The 21,160-nt window shown below is 44.9% G+C and overlaps 1 protein-coding gene across 5 annotated transcripts in view; it reads right to left on the bottom strand.

Moving 5' to 3' along the window:
• slc25a46 (solute carrier family 25 member 46) overlaps positions 1 to 12,687 on the bottom strand; it is a 57,435-nt gene extending 44,748 nt beyond the window's left edge. For all 5 annotated transcript variants that reach the window (XR_013579903.1, XM_078566118.1, XM_078566112.1 and 2 more), the window contains exons 1-3: positions 12,343 to 12,687; positions 2,780 to 2,822; positions 2,167 to 2,224 (exon numbers count right to left, since the gene is read on the bottom strand). Coding sequence is in view for 4 of the 5 variants with exons in the window: in XM_078566118.1 (XP_078422244.1) it covers positions 2,167 to 2,224; positions 2,780 to 2,822; positions 12,343 to 12,595 (354 nt within the window). In the remaining variant the exon portion in view is untranslated. The remainder of the gene's footprint in view (positions 1 to 2,166; positions 2,225 to 2,779; positions 2,823 to 12,342) is intronic.
• Positions 12,688 to 21,160: the final 8,473 nt, after the last annotated feature.

Raw genomic sequence — 21,160 nt, 5'->3', positions numbered from 1 at the left:
CAGCGCCCTGACATTGTTCCATTTTCAGGTCCTGGCCCCGCATCATATTGGCGCCTGAGGCCCAATGCCATTTTTAAACGGCTGGCATATCAGTGGCCAGGGTGTATGCTTGCCGCCCAGCTGAGGATAGAGTTAGGGTTCCCATGATTGAAGACCCAAGAGGAGGCCCTCTGGCCCGAAGAGTTTGGCAGCCCCTCCATCAGAGGTGGGAGCTGCCGATGTGACCGCAGCTGTGGCTATCCAACAGATGCAGCCATGTTGTTGGAGGTAAAAAAAAAAAGTCCTTTGCAGTGCTGTTTTCTCCTGGTCTGCTGTCAGGAGACCACCTCCATGTGTTAGTCAGGAATCCCATCGTCACGGGGAACCCAACTGGAAAATTGCAGTAGGCAACTCACCAGTACCCTTAACAGGCCCTTTATGCCCTTATTTGATGGCCTTATTTGGCTACACTCCCAGCCTCCCTGCCATCCCCTCCCAACACCACCCTCCCGCCCAACCCCACCTCACCAAACACCCATCCATTTTTTAAAAATTGTCCTGAAGATGGGAAACATGCCGGCAAATCAACACACCGCTGTGAGGCCAATTTTCCAGCCTTTCTGCACTCATTTCGTCTCTGACGCAGATCAAAAATTCTGCCCATCATGTTCAACTCTGAACACCACACTTTAGCAAGGATATCTAAGCCATGGAGACTTATTAGAATAGTACCAGGAATGAGACATAAGTTATGCTGAAAGACTAGAGAAGCTGGGGTTGTTCTCCTTACAGCAGAGGTGGTCAAGGGGTCATGTGACAGAGGCATTTAAAATCATGAACAATTCTGATAGTTGAAACTGTTTCCAGTGACAAAAGGGTCAGTAACCAGAGGTAATTGGCAAAAAAAAGTGGAAACATGAGAATTTAAAAAAATCCCAGCAAGTTTTTGGGATCTGGAATGCATTTCCTGAAAAGATGGTGGTGACAGATTCAATAGTGACATTCAAAAGAGAATTGGATATATATTTGAAGTGAAAACATTTACAATGCTATGGGGAAAGGGCAAGAGTGGGATTAATTAGATAGCTCAACTAAAGAGCTAGCACAAAAATGATGGCCAAAAGGCCTCTGTATCATTCTGCAATACTCTGATTTTACTGCCTCTGTCACAACAATGTATGTGTATAATACACAATCCCACCAATAACCATCACGTGGACTTCAGCCTGCTTCATTTTAGAGAGCCCCAAATCACAGTATAAAAAGGGTCTCTGGAAATTTCAGGGTTTAAGAACTGACAATATTTACAATCAGAGTCAAAAGCAAAATAACTCAATACAGAGTCTGAAGCAAGTGAATATAACATGAAAAAGCAGTTGGAAAATCATTTTGACTTTGTAACAAAAAATTACACTTAAATGCTGCTTTTAGTGTAAAATAATGGCCCAAGGGACTTCACAAGTTTTCAATATGCAAATCACTAAGACATTTTGATAGATGATAAAAGAATTTTCCCAATTTTTTGCTCTCTTGCCTTGCTGATGTCAAAGTGCAGAAAGATTTCACAGGCAACAAAAAGCCACTAGTGCTTTGTCAAAGAGACCATTCTTTAATTTAGAATTTAGATAACAAACCTCAGTTAATCATAGCAGGCATCCTGAAGAATCACTTGGTAGCAATCAAATGTGGGAAGCATTGGTTCGTTTACACTTTCCGAGCCCAAAGTGGGAGGGCTGCAGCAGTACTCCTATTGTTATCTAGATTGTGGTCATCTAATTTAGCATGAACTGGGAATCAAACCTAGAAATTTCTGGCCTTGATGGTTCAATGCTATACCCAAGCGGTGTCCTTAGCTTCTAAGCACTGGAGAGGCCAGCATCTATATAGATCCCTCCAAATGCTATATTCAAAAACATCAGAAATCTGATGAAGTATTTTGAACAATTTTGCAATACTAGTGTGACTGGCACATTGCAACTGTATAAAGAAAGACCCAAAACTTCTACTTGTAGCTGACCTCAAGCAGGTTCTCAAAACTCTCTGCATCAAACGTCTTGGTATAAAAGCCTTTTTGCACATTAAAATACTTGTACACTACACGAATACAAGGCTGTTATATTTAATTTTAATCCTCGCAATCTTCAAGTATAGCAAGTCCTCATTCCTCCTCTCGCCAAAATTTCATACCTGACACTGACGCCGAAAAACAATACAGGGATGAGCCAATACATTTTCTGTGAAGAGACTAAATGAAAAAGTAGAATTAGACAAAAGTACAGAGCATAGAAAATACTTCAATGAAGTTCCAACAGACAAGTCCAGACAACAGATAAGAAATTACATTGTCAATTTATATCTAAACACTGTTTGGACTTGATCCAAATGACGTAACACTTATAATTTCTTTAGCTGAAAATTAATCATTCCAAATTAGATGTTCTTTAACAAAGAGCTATAGACCCTACAGCTCAAATGAAATAATGCAAAGTTAACTTAAAGTAAAAATGTAAATCCATATTAAATTTTTCAGTTAATTCACTTTAGTTTTATGCATTTGATAGTGCACACTATCTCGTTTTTCCTCTTCCAGTCATAGGCTTTTACAGAATCAAATTTCACCTTTCCCTTGTATAATGCTTATCATGAGACTGACATCAAGCAGAGCATATAATATTTAAAATACTTTAAAAAAATATATAAACATCCTTTAAATGAAGCAGCATGTTTGGTTTATGAGACAGTAGCCCCAAACTTCAGCTCATGTCAGCAGGAAGTTTGAACAAGAGCATAAATACTGTACCTTGCAAGACCAACACCAAACCCTGCAAATCTATTTAACTGATCTGTAACAAAAAAAGAGAAAATGTTACCATAATTGACTTTTCAAACTATATGCAACACCTATTAATTACATTTACCAATTTGTTCTCCATCCAGTACACTAACTTTGTTCTGGCATGAAAGCATCGAATGCGTGTTTGGAAATGTAATAATACTGTTATGAAGCCAACAATATAACTTCAAAATCCAGGGAATTTTCACAATAGGGTCAATACTGACTCAATGTTAAACCATTTTACTGGTATTGCATCCTGCTAGTGTTCATATTATTCTCATGTAGTCACCGTGCATTCAACTCTTATATGATTAAATATCTGTTATTATTCAATTTTGCAAAATGTGCATTTTACATATCTTGACATTCTATGCACGAATTTTAATTAAAGCAGACAGATACTGATGGTGCAAACATAACTTGGCTCAGATCATTCTTGCATAGGAGGTGCATGTGACAAAAGCACAGATACTAGCTGAAGTACTTGTGCTATAAAGAGGCGGCTCCCTGTAAGGACAAAGGGAGAAATGTATAGAAGGGAAATTACTCTGATCCTTTTATTAAAAAAGGTCCTGATTATAGTTCACTGCCCACAAACTACACAATGTATGCATATCTTGAATAATGCAGCAAAAATTTAACAGGTTAAAAAAATTTACATTGCATTGTGTATTTTTTAATTTGCACAAAAAATATATATCGCTTGCACTAACATTTTTGGGAATAAAGGCAAAAAGCATTTTACGTTCTTCATAGGATATACGGCACAGAACAGGCCATTCAGCCCCACCAGTCCATGCCTGTGTTTATGCTTCATTCAAACTTCCATCTTTTCTCATCTAAATCTACCATTGCAACCATTTATTTCCTTCTCCCTCATATTTAACTAGCTTCCCCTTGAATGCAAACATACTCTTCCCTTCAACCAATCCCTGTGATAGAGTTCCACATTCTTACCACTCTTGGTGAAGAAGTTTTTCCGAATTCCTTATTGGATTTCTTGATGAATATCTTCTGTTGATGGCCTCTAGTTATGCTCTCCCCTATAAGAGGAAATATTCTCTCTGCATACATTCTATCAAAACCTTTCATAATTTTAAAATTCACTTTTTTTCCCAAGGGCAAAGAGACCTAGCTTGTCAGTCCCTTCCTGATATGTATACCCACGCATTTCTGTTATCATCCTTGTAAATCATCTCTGTGCCCTCTCCAGTGCCTTTATATTCTTCTCTATAATATCGCAACCAGATCTGCACGCAGTTCTTTAAGTGTGGTCTAACCAAGGTTGATTACAGGTTTAGCATAACTTCCTTACTTTTCAATTCTATCCCTCTAGAAATCAAAAAATTAAAAGGTTGGTTTGCTTTTTGTTTTGGTCTTGCTAACCTGTGACAGATCTTCTAGTGATTACTGTATTTGTACTCCAGTATCTCCAACTCAGACTTGCATCTTCCAAGTAATAACTGACCTCCCTACTCTACGCACCAAAACATAGCACCTCACATTTATCAGTCTTGAACTTCATTTACCAATTATTTGTCCACTCTGCGAGTTTATTAATGTCCTGCTGTAATTTGTTGCAGACTGACTGGATTGTTGGCATGGACTCAATGGGCCAAATGGTTAGTAAGTGACTCTGACCCCTTCTCAGTATTGACTCACCACCAGGTCCTCCCCCCACCCCACCCAAATTTGATGTCAACTGCAAAGTTAAAAATTGATTCCAAAGTGTTAATGTAAATTGTGAACATCCTTGCAGCTATAAAATAGAGATTTTGCAAGGACTGGAAATAACTAGCAGCAGGTGCCATTAGTGCAGTACAGACATGTCAGAAAATAAAAACTAAACTGAGAAATATAAATCCAAAGGCAAATCACAAAGCAGTAGTAAGACGATTAACGGGAGAAGGTTATCTACAGTGTATTCTCAGTATTTGGAAATGATTTATAAAGAATCATTAATCCTGCTCAAGGCATAATGTTATCCGATCTACAGATGTATAGTGCAAGTAACTGAACAGGTGCAGGATAACTATTTGAGAATAACATACTGATCAGAATTAGTGCAATGCTAATTTGCTAGACCAAGATTAAAACATCTGATTGTAAACACATTACAAAAGCCTGTAACCTCTGAGCTTCCAGGAAACGTAACTGGGGGAGGAGAACCCAAAGGTGTGCTGGGGAACCCCCCATCACCCCCGGGAGTCCCCAAGTAAGGATTGCCTGGCAAGTTCAAGCTTCCGTTGTCCTGCAATCAGAACCATCTGAGTGCGATTTAAATCACAAACTTGGGATGGTTCCTACTGTCTTGCAGTAATTGCTACCCAGGAGAAGTTTGAGAAAAATAACACTTCTAACTCCTGGGTAACCATTGTACTGAATCCCCATGGGGCCACTCTCCCTGAACACCTGACCACCACCCCACCCCACCCTCATTGACCACCCAAACCCCCACCCCCTCATTGACCACCCGAACCCCCCCACCCCCTCACTGGCCACCCGCCATCCCCCCCATAACCACGCCCCCCCTCCCCCACCCCATCCCCTCACTGGCCACTCCGCCCCCTCACTGGCCACCCTGCTCCCTCACTGGCCACCCCCAATCCCGCCCCCTCACTGGCCATCCCGCACCTGACCAGGCACGAGTCGGAAAGTTGGGCAAGAAAGGAGCAGCTGGATTTCCAGAAGTAACTTGCAGCAGAGTAACATTCCAACTCTGATTACCACTCTACAGAAGTTCAGGCCAATATATTAAAAAACACTTGCACAATAACAATCGCTGGCATTTATATAGTAATCTAATAAAACAGGGCTGCTATCAAACAAGATCTAATACCAACCCACTTAAGGAGCTATTTGGGCCAATAATCAAAAGCTTGGTCAAAAGGAGAATCTTAAAGGAGGAAAGAGAGAGGCAGAGCTATTTAGGAAGGGAATTCTAAAACTTAGGACCTTGGTAGCTAGAGGAACTTTCTCAAAGATGGAAAGATTAAAATCAGGGATGGTCAAAAGGCCAGAATAGGAGGAGCAATGATCTCTCAAAGGGTTGTACGGCTGGAGCTATTGCAGACATAGGGGAGGGACATGGCTATGGGGGGACTGGAAAAGAAGGATGAAGATTTTAAAACCAAGGCGCAGAAATATGCTTATGTACACATTTAACAAACTGCCTCTAATCAAAACACCTACGTGTTTTTTTCTGTTCAACTGTTATGACTTGATCAAAATTTAATTCTGCCCAGTTCTGTCGGATCTACAAACTTTGGATTCCAAGATGATTTCTAATCCTGGTGACATCTCATATCATGAATTCTCATATCATCTCCATTCTATCAGTCCCTTTAATCTCTCAGGTCATCTTGCTTGCCCCTGAAAATTTGCTGATGATCACCATAACCCTAAGAAAGGGGATGAATCTTATCCTCAAACTACTCTTTAAACATTAATACTTACTGTGCTCAAGGCTAGCTAGATTTCCTTCAAAATGTTCCATGTTTGCATTCGTTGGTCAATCTGACCCTTACTCCATAGAAACAATAGAAACGTTATAGCGCAGAAAGAGGCCATTCAGCTCATAAAGTCTGCGCTGGCCAAAAAGAGAACTAAGAGCAACTAGCTACTTACTTTAATCCCACTTTCTAGCACCTGGTCCATAGCCTTGCAGGTTATAGAACTTCAGGTGCAGATCCAGGTATCTTTTAAATTAGTTGAGCATTTCAGCCTCAACCACCAATTCAGGCAGTGAATTCCAGATGCCCATCACCCTCTGGGTGAAAATGTTTTTCCTCATGTCCCCTCTAATCCTTCTACCAATCACCTTGAATCTATGACACCTGGTAATTGACCCCTCAGCTGGGGGAAAACAGGTTTTTCCTGTCTACCCTATCTAGGCCCTTCATAATTTTGTAGACCCCAATGAGGTCACCCCTCGGCCTCCTCTGTTCTAAGGAAAACAACCCTAGCCTATCCAATTTTCCTTCATAGCTGCAACTTTCAAGCCCTGGCAACATTCTTGTGAATCTCCTCTGCACTCTCTCCAGTGCAATTATGTCCTACCTGTAATGTGGTGACCAGAACAGTACACCAAATTCCAGCCATGGCCTAACCAGCATTTTATACAGTTCCATCATTACGTCTGTTTTTGTATTTGATGCCTCGTCCAATAAAGGAGAGCATTCCATATGCTTTCTTTACCACCTTATCCAACTGCCCTGCCATCTTCAGGGGCCTGTGGACATGCACTCCAAGGTCTCCCACATCCTCAGCCTCTCTCAATAACTTCCTGTTTACTGAGTGTTCCCTTGCTTTGTTTGCCCTCCTCCTCACACTTCTCTGGGTTGAATTCCATCTGTCACTTTTCCACCCAATCGACCAAGCCATTGATGATATTCTGGAGACAACAGCCATCCTTTTCACTATCAACTACATAGCCAATTTTTGCATCATCTGCAAATTTCCCAATCATGCCTCCCAAATTTAAGTTCAAATCATTAATATCTACAACATACAGCAAGGGCCCCAACACAGACCTCTGGAACGCCACTGGAAACCACTTTCCATTCGCAAAAACATCCATCGACTATTACCCTTTGTTTCCTGTCGCTGAGCCAATTTTGGATCCAACTCACTTCCTTTCCCTGTATCCCATGGGGTTTCACTTTTCTGACCAGTCTGCCATGTGGGACCTTGACAAATGCCTTACTAAAATCCATGTATACAACATTGACTGCACTACACTCATCAATCCTCCTTTCCTCAAAAAATTTAAACTAGTAAGACAGGATCTTCCCCAACAAACCATGCTGACTATCCCTGATTAATCCGTGCCTTTCTAAGTGACAGTCTATCCTGTCTCTCAGAATTGATTCCAATAATTTGCCCACAACCAAAGTCAGACTGGCTGGCTTATCCCTTGCACTCTTTTTAAATAACGATACAACGTTCTCAGACCTCCCATCCTCTGGTACCTCACCTGTATCTAGCGAGGATTGGAAAATGATCCTCGGAGCATCCAACATTTCCTCCCTGGCTTCCTTTAACAGCCTGGGATACAATCCATCCGGTCCTGGTGATTTACCCACCTTTGAGGATGTCAGTCCCTCCAGTACTTCCTCTCTCATTATGCTTATTGTATCTAATACTTCACATTCCTCCTCTTTAGCTAGAATGTCTGCATCATCCCTCTCCTTAGTGAAGACAGAGGCAAAGTACCCATTGAGATCCCTGCTTACATCTTCAGCATCAATACAAGTTACCACATACATCTCGGATAGGTCCTACCCTTTCCTTAGTTATTCTTTTTTGCTCTTAATACTGGTAAAACATCTTTGGGTTTTTTTTTTTGATTTTACCTGCTAATATTGTTTTGTATCCTCTCTTTGCTTTCCTAATTTCCTTTTTTTTTTAAACTTCATCCCTGCATCTTCTATACTCCTCTAGGCTTTCTACAGTATTAAGAGTTTTGTGACTGTCATAAACTCTCTTTTTCTGCTTTATCTTACCCAGTATGCTTCTGGATAACCGTGAGGCTCTAGATTTGGTAGTTCAGCCCTTTTTCTTTGTGGGGAATATATCTATACTGTGCCTGTAGAATCTTGCTTTTAAATGTCACCCACTGGTTCGACACCGTTTTCCCTTCTAGTACCTGTATCCAGTCCACTTTCACCAGTTCACCTCTCAGCTTCATGAAATTTGTCTTCCCACAATTTAGAATGTTTATTCCTGTTCTATCTTTGTCCTTTTATAATCTAACTATTATAGTCATAATCGCCAAAATGGTCCCCACTGTTACTTCATCCACTTTCCCAACTTCATTCCCAAAGACTAAATCTAGAATTGTTACCCCTCTCGCTGGGTTTGTGGTGTGCTGGCTAAAAAAGTTCTCTTGAATGCAGTTCAAGAATTTTATGCCCTCTGTGCTTCTCACACTGTTCATATCACAATTGATATTAGGGTAGTTGGAAGTCTCTAACGATTACTGCCCTATGATTTTTGCACTCAGAAATTTGCCTGTTTGTTCTTCTAACTCCCTTTGACTATTTGGGGGTCCATAGTACACTCCCTAGCAGTGTGGCTGCCCGTTTTTTATTTCTGAGTTCACCCCATAAGGCCACATTTGATACTTCATTTAGTATATCATTCCTCCTCACAGATGCTTCATTAACCAATAATGCTGCACCCCCAATTTTTTTATTCCCCTCACTATCTTGCCTGAAAACTCTATATCCAGGAATGCTGAGCTCCCACTTTTGCCCCTCTTTGAGCCAAGTTTCCATTATAGTGATGGTATCATGCTGCCATGTGTCTATCTGTGCCCTCAGCTGATCAGCTTTATTTGCTATACACCTAGGATTTACATATATACCTTTTAACACTGCCAAATTCCTGTGCTGTACACTTTTTAAGCCGATGCTTCTTCTGTCTTTCAGAGTCACTCACTAGTTTTCTATCTTCCATTCCCTGCCCTGAATTTGCCCTCAGGTTCCCATCCCCCTGCCAATCTAGTTTAAACCAACCCTGATTACTGCTTAGGAGGTCCTGTTTTTCAATCTCCTTCCTTACTCTCTAAAATCTGCTTTCAGGATTTCATCTCCTTTCCTACCTAATCATTAGTGCCAACATAGACCACGACCTCTGGCTGATCATCCTCCCCAAGAAGAACGTCCTGTGGCCACTCCACAACATCCTTGACCCTGGCACCAGGAAGGAAATATACCATCCTGGAGTCACATCAATGGCCACAGAAACACTGTATTCCATTAAGAGTTCCCAGAGCTTGGTCATTGTCCACTTTGCCCTATTTTCAAAGTAAGGACTTCCTCATATCATCCAAATCCAACAAAATCCACTATCTTGATGATGATTCACTCTTCATTCATCAATTTTCTTTGGATTACAAATCCTCAAACTTCTAATCCTCTCAATATAATGGCTGACTTATCAAATTATGATCTTGTTCATGTCAATAAATGGAATAATGAAAAACATTGTTTCTTTCATTTCCTCTCGGACATGGTCTAAGTGTCAGTCACCAATTCTTACCTTTGAAGGCACTATTCTTTGTCCTCCCCATCTCAACATTCTTGGCATCATCTTACACCGTAACTACTAAAGTTGCCTCCAAAAAAGGTCAATTTCCTTTTGTTGCACTTCCTACCTTTCCATGTTTTAAAGTTAAGCCCGACCAAAACGTCTCCAAGAATTATATCCTTGTACAAGATCAAGGTTTTGATTTGCAATCCCTCGGTCACCTCTAATCTCCATTCCGGTACTGTTTCTTCTCCTTTGTCTATCTTATTGATAATATGGTCAGCAGCCCTCAAATATTTCCACCCGCACCTTTTGAGCTCTGGTTTTCATCCTTTTCACTATTTTAAATAGTGGTAGCCTGCAATTTCTAATAACGTAATAGAACTCATGTCTCTCAATCTTCTTACAAACTTGCTTTTTAAAACCATGGTTAGGTGTCATCTAATCACCAAATCTAGTTTTACTTTGCCATTTCCTTTATCATTATGATATCCTTCACAAAAGGCACTGGTGCTTCACCTTGATTTCTCAATTTAGCTTTCAACTGAGATAAACGACTGTGTTGTTCCTGCCCAAGATCATCTGTGTGCTGAATACAATGTTGATTCTTCGGTCTTGTTGGGGACAAGCTTCAAGATACTTTCAAAGCTGTCTTATTACATTCCTTACAGAAGCCAGTGATTGTGTCCTCATACTGAAGAGGCTTCTATGGAAAGTGTCAATCCCATTTAGCCAGGGACTTGCATCTGTCAAAACTGAAGGCTTCTTCATTCTCTGGTCAGGCGACAGAGGTGCAACAACTGGTACTTATAAAGCACCTTAACAAATAGAATTCCACAGATTAGGTCAGACAACAGAAGCACAACAACTGGTATTTATAAAGCTCCTTTGTGGAGGGAATCTCACAACTGAAGGCATGGCAGCCGGAGGAAGTTAGAGATGTGCAAGAGGGTAGAATTGGAGGAATGCAGAGTTTTGAGGAGGTTTGTAAGGCTACAGGAGTTGGCAGAGGACTGGGGAGGATTTCAACACAAGGATGAGTATTTTTAAAGTTGAGGCATTTGGGAACTGGGAGCCAATAAAGATCAGGAAATACAGGGTTGATGGGAGAATGGGGCTTGGTGCAGGTTAAGATATGGGTTGCAGAGTTTTAGATGAGTTCAATCTAACGGATATTGGAAGATGGGAATCCTGCCAGGAAAGCATTCGAAGGCACAGATGAGTATATCAGCAGCAGATTGGGCTGAAGCAAAAACAGAGATGGATGATATTACAAAGATCATATAAGTGTTAATAGTGACGGGAGAGGATATGAGGTTCAGAAACTCAGCTCAAGAGTCAAATCGAAATTGTTGTTGTAGTTTGGTTCAGCCAGAGACAGGGGCCACAGAGAGGGATGGAAGTTAGGAAACAGTTTGTGGTGGGGGCTGAGAAAATGGCTTCAGTTTTCCCGATTTTTAACTGGAGAAATTTTCTGCTCATTTCTTCACTCAGAAAGTGGCGAGCCTGTGGAATTTGCTACCACAGAAAGTAGCTGAGGCCAAAACATTGTACGTTTCAAGAAGGAATTAGATATAGCTCTGGGGTGAAAGGGATCAAAGGATATGGGGAGAAAGCAGGAGCAGGCTGTTGAGTTGGATGATCAGCCATGATCATAATGAATGGCGGAGCAGGCTCGAAGGGCCGAGTGGCCTACTCCTGCTCCTATTTTTCTATTCTTCTATCCAGAACTGCTTGTAAAACAAGCAGTTTGACAACACAGATAGTGGGTCAAGAGGGGTTGTGGTGACAAGGTAGGTGTCTTAGCATACACGTGGAATCTGATGTGTTTTGGAAGATATTGCCAAGGGGCAGCATGTAAATGAGATATAAAGGAGGGGGAGAAGAATAGAACCTTGAAGGATGCCAGGAACAATCATTCAGGAGTAGAAAGTGAAGTCAATGCAGGAGATTCGCTGAGGACTACAGGATATATAAGAACCAAGCAAAGACAGTCCTATTCAACTGGATGTTCTTATTCAATGCTCAAGAATTGCCTATCCTTTGCAATGTCAATAAAAGCAACTTCAAGGAGGACAGATTGGGAAAGGACTGAAGGCCACCATTTGAGCTCTGGTGTTTGCTTATGGAAAAAACTAAAAGCGTTCATAATATAGGCCAGCATCACATTACTGAAATAACTGGGAAACAGACTGATATTTACAAACTCCAACACTGCCAGCCTATTCTACACTCTGGAAGTTGCCGAATGTGAAAATATCAGCCAGGTGGTGCAGCCCCTCGCCTCTCCTTCAGCAGCCTCAGCTGAGCAGAAAGCAGCAGTGTCTCAGGTGAGGCGGTCAGGGCACTTTACTACTCACTAAGGGGATTAGCAGGCTCGGTGACAGCGGCTGTACCATCCCGGGGCTTCCTGCCCGAGTCAGTTACCAGTGGCTGCCGGGTCCCAAACGCTATGTGGAGCCGGAGTTGCCGGTAACTTTATTGTAAATACTCGCCAGTGGATCCGGCCGCCGATTCTGGGGCAGCCGCCCCCGCGCTGCCGGCTGGTGTTGCCGCCGCTGGTGGCTGCCTCTCCCCCCAAGGCCCCGGTGCCGGCGCCGGCGCCCGGTACCGGCTCTCAGCCATCCAGGGATCGGTACACTCCCATGACCTTGCCTGGACCGCATATCCGCCCGTGGCCGCCGACACATCCTCGCAACCCCGGGCATTCAGCCCTTCGTTAAAACTCTGCGGCCGCCGGGAATACATCGAAACCGAGAAGGTAACGGAGAAACGGCCAAACACAGCTTGGCAATTCCCGGGAGGCCGAGTGACACCACCAAACAACAGGAAATTACCTCACCACCGGAAATAGCGTCCCAGCGCAATGAATGCTGGGAATTGTAGTCCAAATAGGGGGGTATTTTTTAGAAAAAACAGAAATTTTCGAAATACTCAGCAGGTTATGGCAGCCTTTGTGGAGACAAACAGAGTTAACGCCTCAGGCCAGTGACCAATTTAACCGTTGAAGTTCAGTATCATTCAGGTGAATCTCAGATGTAGTGCTCACAGTACTTCAAGTGTGGTTTATCAAGGATTTGCATAGCTGAAGCATGATTTCTACCTCCTTATATTTTATTCTTCTAGCTGTAAAGGACAGCATTCAATCAATCTTTCTGATTATTTTCTGTGGTTTCTCATGAAATTTTAACAATTTATATACAGTACCTTTATTGCCCCTCACATCAGTTCTCTTTGGATCTCCACTGTTCCCAACTGTTGAAGGGTCATGAGGACTCGAAACGTCAACTCTTTTCTTCTCCGCCGATGCTGCCAGACCTGCTAAGTTTTTCCAGGTAATTCTGTTTTTGTTCCAGCTTTTCACCATTTAGATCGTGCTCTGTATCATCCCACGCAAGATAAACCAACAGTAAAGGGGACAACAAAGGCCGTGCCCTGCACTGCGCTTGGTCTGAGGTGCGCAAATTCTTTTCATTTTTTGATTTGATCCACATGTGCCGCTATATTTTCTCAACAGATGACTGCACCGTATGCAATACCCACTTGAAGCATGCCCGCACTGTAAACTCGTTTAAGCTGAAGTGTTTTGACAACACAATTAATGACGCTGCCAAACATGCAGCAAATGTCTTTGACCATAAACTCTCTGAAAGGGAGGAGTTTTTTCTTGCGCATGGCTTCGATTTTGGTGTGCGTTCGTCCCAAATCAAACGGGAAGAGGTATTTGCTGAGTTTGAACTCCTCCCAGCTATCCCACCACATCCCAGCATCCACTGAAGATGCTGAATCCTCAAAAGCGTGCCTAGCTGATCTATTGCACACCTATTGTGGGATTCCAAACAACTTGGCTGATTTTCACATGCAATGTGAATGTTTGGTAGTGTTGCGAGGCCTCAAGGCCAACCCAGACATACTCACCTGTAAACCTGACAAAGGGACTGGAGTAGTTATCACAACAGTTGTGACTATATCAACAAAAAGCACGCCATTCTTAATGGTGAGTCCAAATTCGTATTCATTGGACCTGCTGCTCAGCATTACCGCTCAGCCCCGCTCGAAAGCAAGTTACAAAAACCCTTGTTGGACTTGTGTAAGAGTAATCAGCTGCCTGGTGGTATACATGATAGGATTCAACCTCATGGCTCACTACATCTGCATACGTATGGGCTACCCAAGACACACAAAAGTGATGCCTCTTTATGCCCTATCTTATCTATGACCGGTTCTGCACAGCATGAATCGACCAAATGGTTGGGCAAGTTGCTACAGCCAGTTTTAAGCAAGTTTTCCACATACACAGTGAAGGATTCCTTCACCTTTGCAAAGACCATACAGGACCTGTGTAGATAGCAATGTCATGTCCGTGTGCTCGTTCAAAGTTGCCAGCCTATTCACCAATGTACCACTCAAGGAAGCCATAAACATTTGCATGCATCACTATATCATGGCGAACTAGATGCACTGACAATGTCTGAATCTGCATTCGTTGAACTTATGAACTCGGCAAACTGTGCAGTTGAGTTCAGTTTTAACGGCATCATGTTTGCCCAAATAGCTGTTGTTGCCATAGAATCCCCTCTAGGCCCAGCTCTCACAAACATCTTTATTGGTTTCCACGAGAAGCGTCTCTTCAATGGAATTACACCTAACCTCTTTCTGATATTTCCGATTTGTAGATGATACATTCTGATATGTAGATGATGTATTTGGACCTGCAGTTGCATGTAAGAACTTCCTTAAACACCTTAATGGACTGCATCCTGTGCTCAAATTCATTTTGAAATGGAGCAGTCAAATGAGCTCCCTTTCCTCGACGTGCTACTTGAGAAGTCTGTTAGTGGGTTCTCTACTACTGTCTACTGCAAGCCTACCTTCACTGGTCAATATACATTTTGGGATTCCGACTGTTCCACGTGCTATAAGATTGGCCTTATCGGCAACCTTATAAATAGGGCCCAAGCCTTTTGCTCACCATCAAAGCTTGATACTGAAATAGGATGCATTAAAGCCATCCTATGGGATAATGGCTACCCTGAACAGGTCATTGCTTGCTGTATATCATGCAAACTCGTGAATAGGCCTAAGGCCGCCACTTTCGACCCTGGAAAGTGCCAGTCCGCCTCAGATTACCCTGGAAGAGTAAGGTGTTTCAAAAGTATGAGCAACATGTGAAGCTAGCCGTGCACACAGTTACTATGCAGTAGCAACACAAGTGGTAATCTCCATTGACAGGATGCTGCCATCAAGCCAGAAAGACGTTCTGCCTATCACACAAATGAGTAATGTGGTATATAAATTTCAGTGTCAGTGTGATGCTGGGTATGTAGGCCATATGTCCCAACAACTGGTGGATCGTATCAAACCGCACGTTCTTTTGACTGTTCGTAACAGACAACAGTTGAGTACTGACTATACTCAACCAGACTATGCTTGCCCGCGATCGGCTGCACGTCACCATTTTACATGGGCGGGCCAATTAAAGCCCGATCAGCATGACGTGCACCTGGTAGCGCTCAGTGCTACCTGTGCGGGCGGGAGGGAGGAGGTAAAGTCGGGGCCTGCACTCTTTCGCGCATGCATGCGAAAGAGCGCAGAAATCTCCCTGAGGCACGGAGTTGCCTCGGGCAGATAAGTAGATGTTGAAAAGTTGTAAAAGAAAAGAGAAAATAAAATTATTCAGACAGTCCCCTCATGTGACTGTCACATGAGCTGGGACATGTTTATGAGTTTTAATAAAAATTTTTATTTAATTTATAAAACCTTCGTGAAACCGCAACCCGCCCGTGGATGAGGTTTCATGAAAAATGCGAAGGCCGCTTGGGTTCTTCACCTGCCCGCCAACCTTAAGGTTAGACGGGCAGTTTTCTCAATAGGGGTAATTAGTTTTTTAATGGCCTTAATAGGCCTTTGACAGTTTGGCGAGTGCGCAGCCGAACTAAAGATCGGAATGACGCGTGGTGACATCGGGACGCACGCCTGACATCACCGCGCTTCATTTTACTCGTTGGCGTGCGGTGCCCACCCCCGCATGCCAATGGGCAAATTCTCCCCATAGTGTCCAACATTAGATGTTATTCTGCAATCGAACAACACTTGCTAAACAATCCTGATTATAAGAATTACACTGAAACCAGTTTAAGATTATCAGTCGGGCTTCTGGTGTGACTCACTTATGTATGCTAGAAGCCACATATGTTCACACAGGGCCCTGTGCTTTACAGACAGAAGGAGCATGTCCACACATTATTCCTTTTCCAACTAAACAAAAGCTTGGGGGATCCAACATTCCCTGGTTAATTCCCTAAAGCAATACCTTGACCAATCAGAGTTTGCATCTGAAACAAAAGCTTGGCTGTTAACTGTTCCCTGCCACATTCTCCATGGCAATGCCTCTGGCAATCAAGAGTCCACTTGCAAACCAATCAGCACACTCTTCTCATGCAGTGTAAATTGTTGTTCCCTTTACTATTGGTTTATTTTGCGTAGCTGTCTTGATGAGTTTCAGATGAAAGGATTCGCTAGCATGTCTCTTTTTTTCAGCAATACTCAAGTTCTGTACTGCCAAACAACTATAATCTCGCTTTGTAATTTTATGCTATATACATTGTCTACAGTGTCACTTAGCTTTGTCACATCAGCAACTCTGAATATGGCAGTGATCGTGTTGGCAGCAGAAGTTTTGACTGGGGCTCAAGCAAGGAGCAGCCTGAAGGGAAGAGGGAGGTGATGGGCAATTCAAGGGCATAGCAGACTCTGCATTGAGGGGGAAGCTCCATAGCATGGGGGGTGTTGAGAGTCCAGATCAAACCAGATCTGTCAGGTTCCCCTCCATTTTAAGTCCCCAGGAAATTCCAGTTGGTGGGTGGATGCTTCTCCTGCCCACTCATCACCCCTTACATAAAGCCAATTTTTTTAGGGATCAATCTTGGGACATCATGTGAATTCTGGGAGAAGTACAATAATAAGCTCTGTGTCTACTGACAGCAGAAATAGATTCCTTTCTAGGCCCAATAAAGACTGAAAAAGTGCACTTCACAATAGCAATCAATACCAGAGAGTTCCAGTCACAAATGGACAAAATGTTTCCTCAAAAGAGAAGAGAAAAAATGTATCACATTACTGCGGGTCTGGAGTAACATGTAGGCCAGAATGGCAGATTTCTTTCCCCAAAGGACATTAGTGCTGCAGGAGGGTTTTTACAACAATCGCTGAGACTCGGCAGAATTTTCCCGTTGGCGTGTGGGGGTGGGCCTCGCACGCTGACAGGTAAAATGATGTGCGGTGAGGTTGGGTGAACATCCCGACGTCACCGTGCGCCGTCATGATATTTCGGTGGGCGGGCGTGCAATGATCTCTGATGCACGCCTGCCATTAATTAAGGGGCCACTTAAGGCCCTTGAGGCAACAATTGACGCTGATTTTTCGGGGCCCGTGCGATCTTCAGGTCATTGCAAGGGCGCAACGGGCAGGCGGGTAGGACACATTTGTATAAACCTCATCCACGGACAGGATAAGAGGGGTCAGTGGGGTTATGAGTGCGCTCAGTCAGATATTTATTTTTGAAAGTTACTGATACTTGCCTCTATGAGCAGAAATACTTCAAAACTCATACCAGCTGCTTGGACAGGACTCACAACCTTCAGGTCAGCACTCTACAGTGAAGATCCTTTTTGGGTCCTGCAGGTTTCAGGAAGCCTTCCCTTAGCCTGGGAATGGGAGTTGTGCTCTCCACTGGAGGCACCTCCTCTGAGGGGGAAAGGAGGGCCAGAAGGGGGAGGAGGCCAGAAGTGCACATTCAGCCTCCAGGGGAGCAGCTTTGGGAGGAGAGGCACAGGCACAAGGGGCGCAGGGCCAACAGGAAGTCCAAGGCGGAAGGGGCCACAGAAGACGCCACTATCCTGCTGCTGGGTTATACAGGCGGCGAAGCAGCTACCTCAATATGTCTGAGGTGCAGTGCCAAAGGAGACTCCGTCTCTCAAGGGAGACAGTCAACTCTATCTGTCAAATGATAGGTCCTGAGATCTCCGCTAACTGTGTGGGTGGGCACCCCATGCCAGTGGCTCTTAAGGTCAAAGCTGCCCTCAACTTCTATGCCTCTGGCTCTTTCCAGGGCTCGGTGGGTGATCTCTGTGGAGTCTCCCAATCAGCTTTCCACACTTGTGTCAAGCAGGTGGCAGACACTCTATTCAGGCATGCATTGACGCTCATCTACTACTGCTGGGACCAGACCAGCCAGACAGAGCGAGCCAGAGGCTTCGCAGCGATTGCTGGCTTCCCCGCGTCCAGGGTGCAATAAACTGCACGCAAGGCCATCAAGGCACCAGCAGGTGAGCCCGTTGCCTTCGTCAACTGGAAGGGCTTCCACTCCATGAACGTGCAGATAGTGTGTGATCATAAGCTGCAGATTCTGTAAGTCTGTGTAAGGTACCCAGGCAGCTCCCACAACGCATACATCCTCAGACACTCCCAGGTGCCAGGGCTCTTCAGTGTTCCAGCGCGGCTGGATGGATGGCTGCTGGGTGATAAGAGCTATCCCCTCAGAAGGTGGTTCATGATGCCTATCCGCCATCCAAGAATAGAAGCTGAGCAGCGCTACAATAGGAGCCACGCCTCCACAAGTGCTGTAGTGGAGAGAACCATCGGTCTTCTCAAGATGTGCTTCTGATGCCTGGAGCATTCAGGGGGCGCACTCGAGTACCCCCCAGATCATGTATCGCTGATAGTGGTTGCATGCTGCACTCTCCACAATCTTACGCTGGAAAGGGGCGACGTTGTGGACGAAGAAGATGTAGACACAGTTGCTGCAGCTGAACACGATGAGTCCAGCAGTGAGTTCCGAGGATGAGTATGTACGGGGAAATGCTGAGGGGGTAGATGTAGCCTCCCAGGCATACAGCAGGGAGGTAGGGACACCTGGGAGGCTTTAATCCAATGAACTTTCAGCTAGAACATCACAGATGGACCTCCAACAAAAGCCTGTGCTGCAGGCTCCGTACTCGATACCTGAGTGCTACATTTGCCTGAATCGGAACATTAACTAAGGTCAATAAAGCTCAATGTGACACAACCCACTCATTACATCATGGGTAACCATCCACTTGCAGAGGAAAAGAGGCACCCTCAGCCATGGTCACATGTCTAAATTTAGTGATATAACAAAATGATCTTAAGGAAACAAAATGACAAAGGTATTAAACAACACACCAACTAATCATGTCCTCATTGCAGGCGCAACAGAAAAGCATCAGTGAGAAACCTGTGGTGTGCCTAAGGTGCCTTAAATTTGTGCTTTTGGGTGCTACGTCTAGGTGCTGTCCCATTGCTGGCAATGGCATCTGAGACAGCCTGCTCACTGTGCTGTCCTGTTGGCCTCGATGATCTTGGTGGATGTCCTCTGGCCCGTGGAGCCTGTGCTGGCCCCGCCTGGGAGCAGACAGTTCCACAGCTGGCATCTCCCCAGTCGTCGCAGCCTCATCAGATTCAACAGTCACTGGCAAAGGGGCGGAGGAGCTGCTGCCGTCATCCGGAGCGCCTTGAGAGGAACTTGCAGAGACGAGAGGCAGGTGCTGCGCCGACGTGAGGTTGCTTCGGACCTCCCTGCTCACCGTAGATGGATGGGCACCAAGCTGGGAAACTTGGTGTCCAGAACATCTCCCACAATGGCACTGACCAGCTGAGGTTAATGCCGATGAAACAGCTTGCTGGTCCGTGCACATCCCCAGGAAGCCCTGATTGGTCTCCTGGAGGAGCTTTTCCGTGGGAGTCGCCACTCTCTCCATGGAGGAAGCAAGGCGCTCGGCCATGAGGCTCATTACATTGGCGAGGGTCCACGTGGACTCCTCCACCACTGAAACCAAGCCAAGCATAGCCTCATGTATCTCCGCCAGATCCTCCTGCACACCCTGCTGGACTTCCAGCGTATGCTGCCTCACGGATGACTTCAGAGGCAAATCATCAGCCACCGACTGAGCATATGCCTGGAACCCTGCAGTCCTCCGACTGCTGGCACCATGGGCACTCTCTGTCTCCTCTAGCGACTGTGAAGTGCCCTCACCGCTGTGCCCCGGGACACTAGCCGATGATCTAATTCCCACCGAGGTGCTAGTATCTGCGCTGGTACCTGCCTGGAAGAGATGATATGACCCTGGTGGGTCAGAGTCTTCAGGACCCTCAGGTGTGAGAGGGGGCCTCTGTGCCTCCTGCTCCTGGCCCTGATCCGCTGATGCTGAAAGGAAGAACAAGGACATTTGATTAGTTCACGTGGAGACAATGTTAATGTGCATCCCAGTCCCCTGGATCATTATGCGCTCATCCTTCCAAAAGCAATGGTCAAACCATGTTGCAAACTTCAAATACTGAACATTCAGCAGTGTCATGGCTGCTGGGACATAATGCTGACCTCAGTGCTGGGCTAACACACCTGCCCGTAGCACCCCAGCCTCACCGACACCGGTGGACCTGGGTGCATGGGGCCTCTCCAGATCGAGGGCCTTGTACTCAAACCTGGAAATGGAGGGCCGGCCCTCCGCCAGTCCTCAACTGCTTGGCAGCACTATGAGCATTCTTCTCCTGAAAAGGAGGAAAGAGCATTGATTAGTTCAACTTGTACGTGGAATCTCTTTCCTGCCGTCCCACCCCAACCAGACTGGAACATTTCAGGGCTGTAGTGCCCTCTTACCCCGCAGCTGCCGCACACTCACACAAAGATGCCAGGCCTGTCCCCCCACCCCCCATTGGCCAAATGCAGCCTACATCACATTTGGCACCACACAGTCCAACCTTGCAAAACAAGCAGGCGCAAGCACATGGAACGCAAAGGGCAGCAGATGGATCGGTGCCCCGTCACCTGGAAGTTCTCCTCCCAGCATGTCAGCACCCTGACTTTGACATGTTTTGCAGTTCCAGTGCCGCACCTAGGTGCAGATCCTCCAGGTTGCCCACAAAACGGTAATGTGGGTGTCACTGTACCACATGCTGCGAGTGCAGAACCCATCTCATCGACACCCTCTCAGGGTGACCTCGGCATGGGCAATATCTGCTGGCCCACCCAACGAAGGACACATGCCGTCAATGATTCAATGCAGTAACTGCACTCAGTGTTGGGGGGGTGTGTGGCCAGGGGGGAAAGCCTAACTACTGGGTTCACTGACCAATGGCAATATGGTACTCACCCTTCCAGAGCGCAAAAGGATATTAAAGCGCTTGCAGCACTGGATCCAAGTGCACCACACCACGTTGCGGGAGCTCACTACCTCCACCACCTCCTCCTAGGCACGTTTGGTCATGTGGGGGGGCCTCCCCCTCCTGTCCCTT

This window comes from Cetorhinus maximus, chromosome 2, assembly GCF_964194155.1.
Source record: "Cetorhinus maximus chromosome 2, sCetMax3.hap1.1, whole genome shotgun sequence".
Lineage (NCBI taxonomy): Eukaryota > Metazoa > Chordata > Chondrichthyes > Lamniformes > Cetorhinidae > Cetorhinus > Cetorhinus maximus.
Note: the sequence above shows the minus strand (reverse complement) of the source record. Positions and strands in the feature narration are given on the sequence as shown.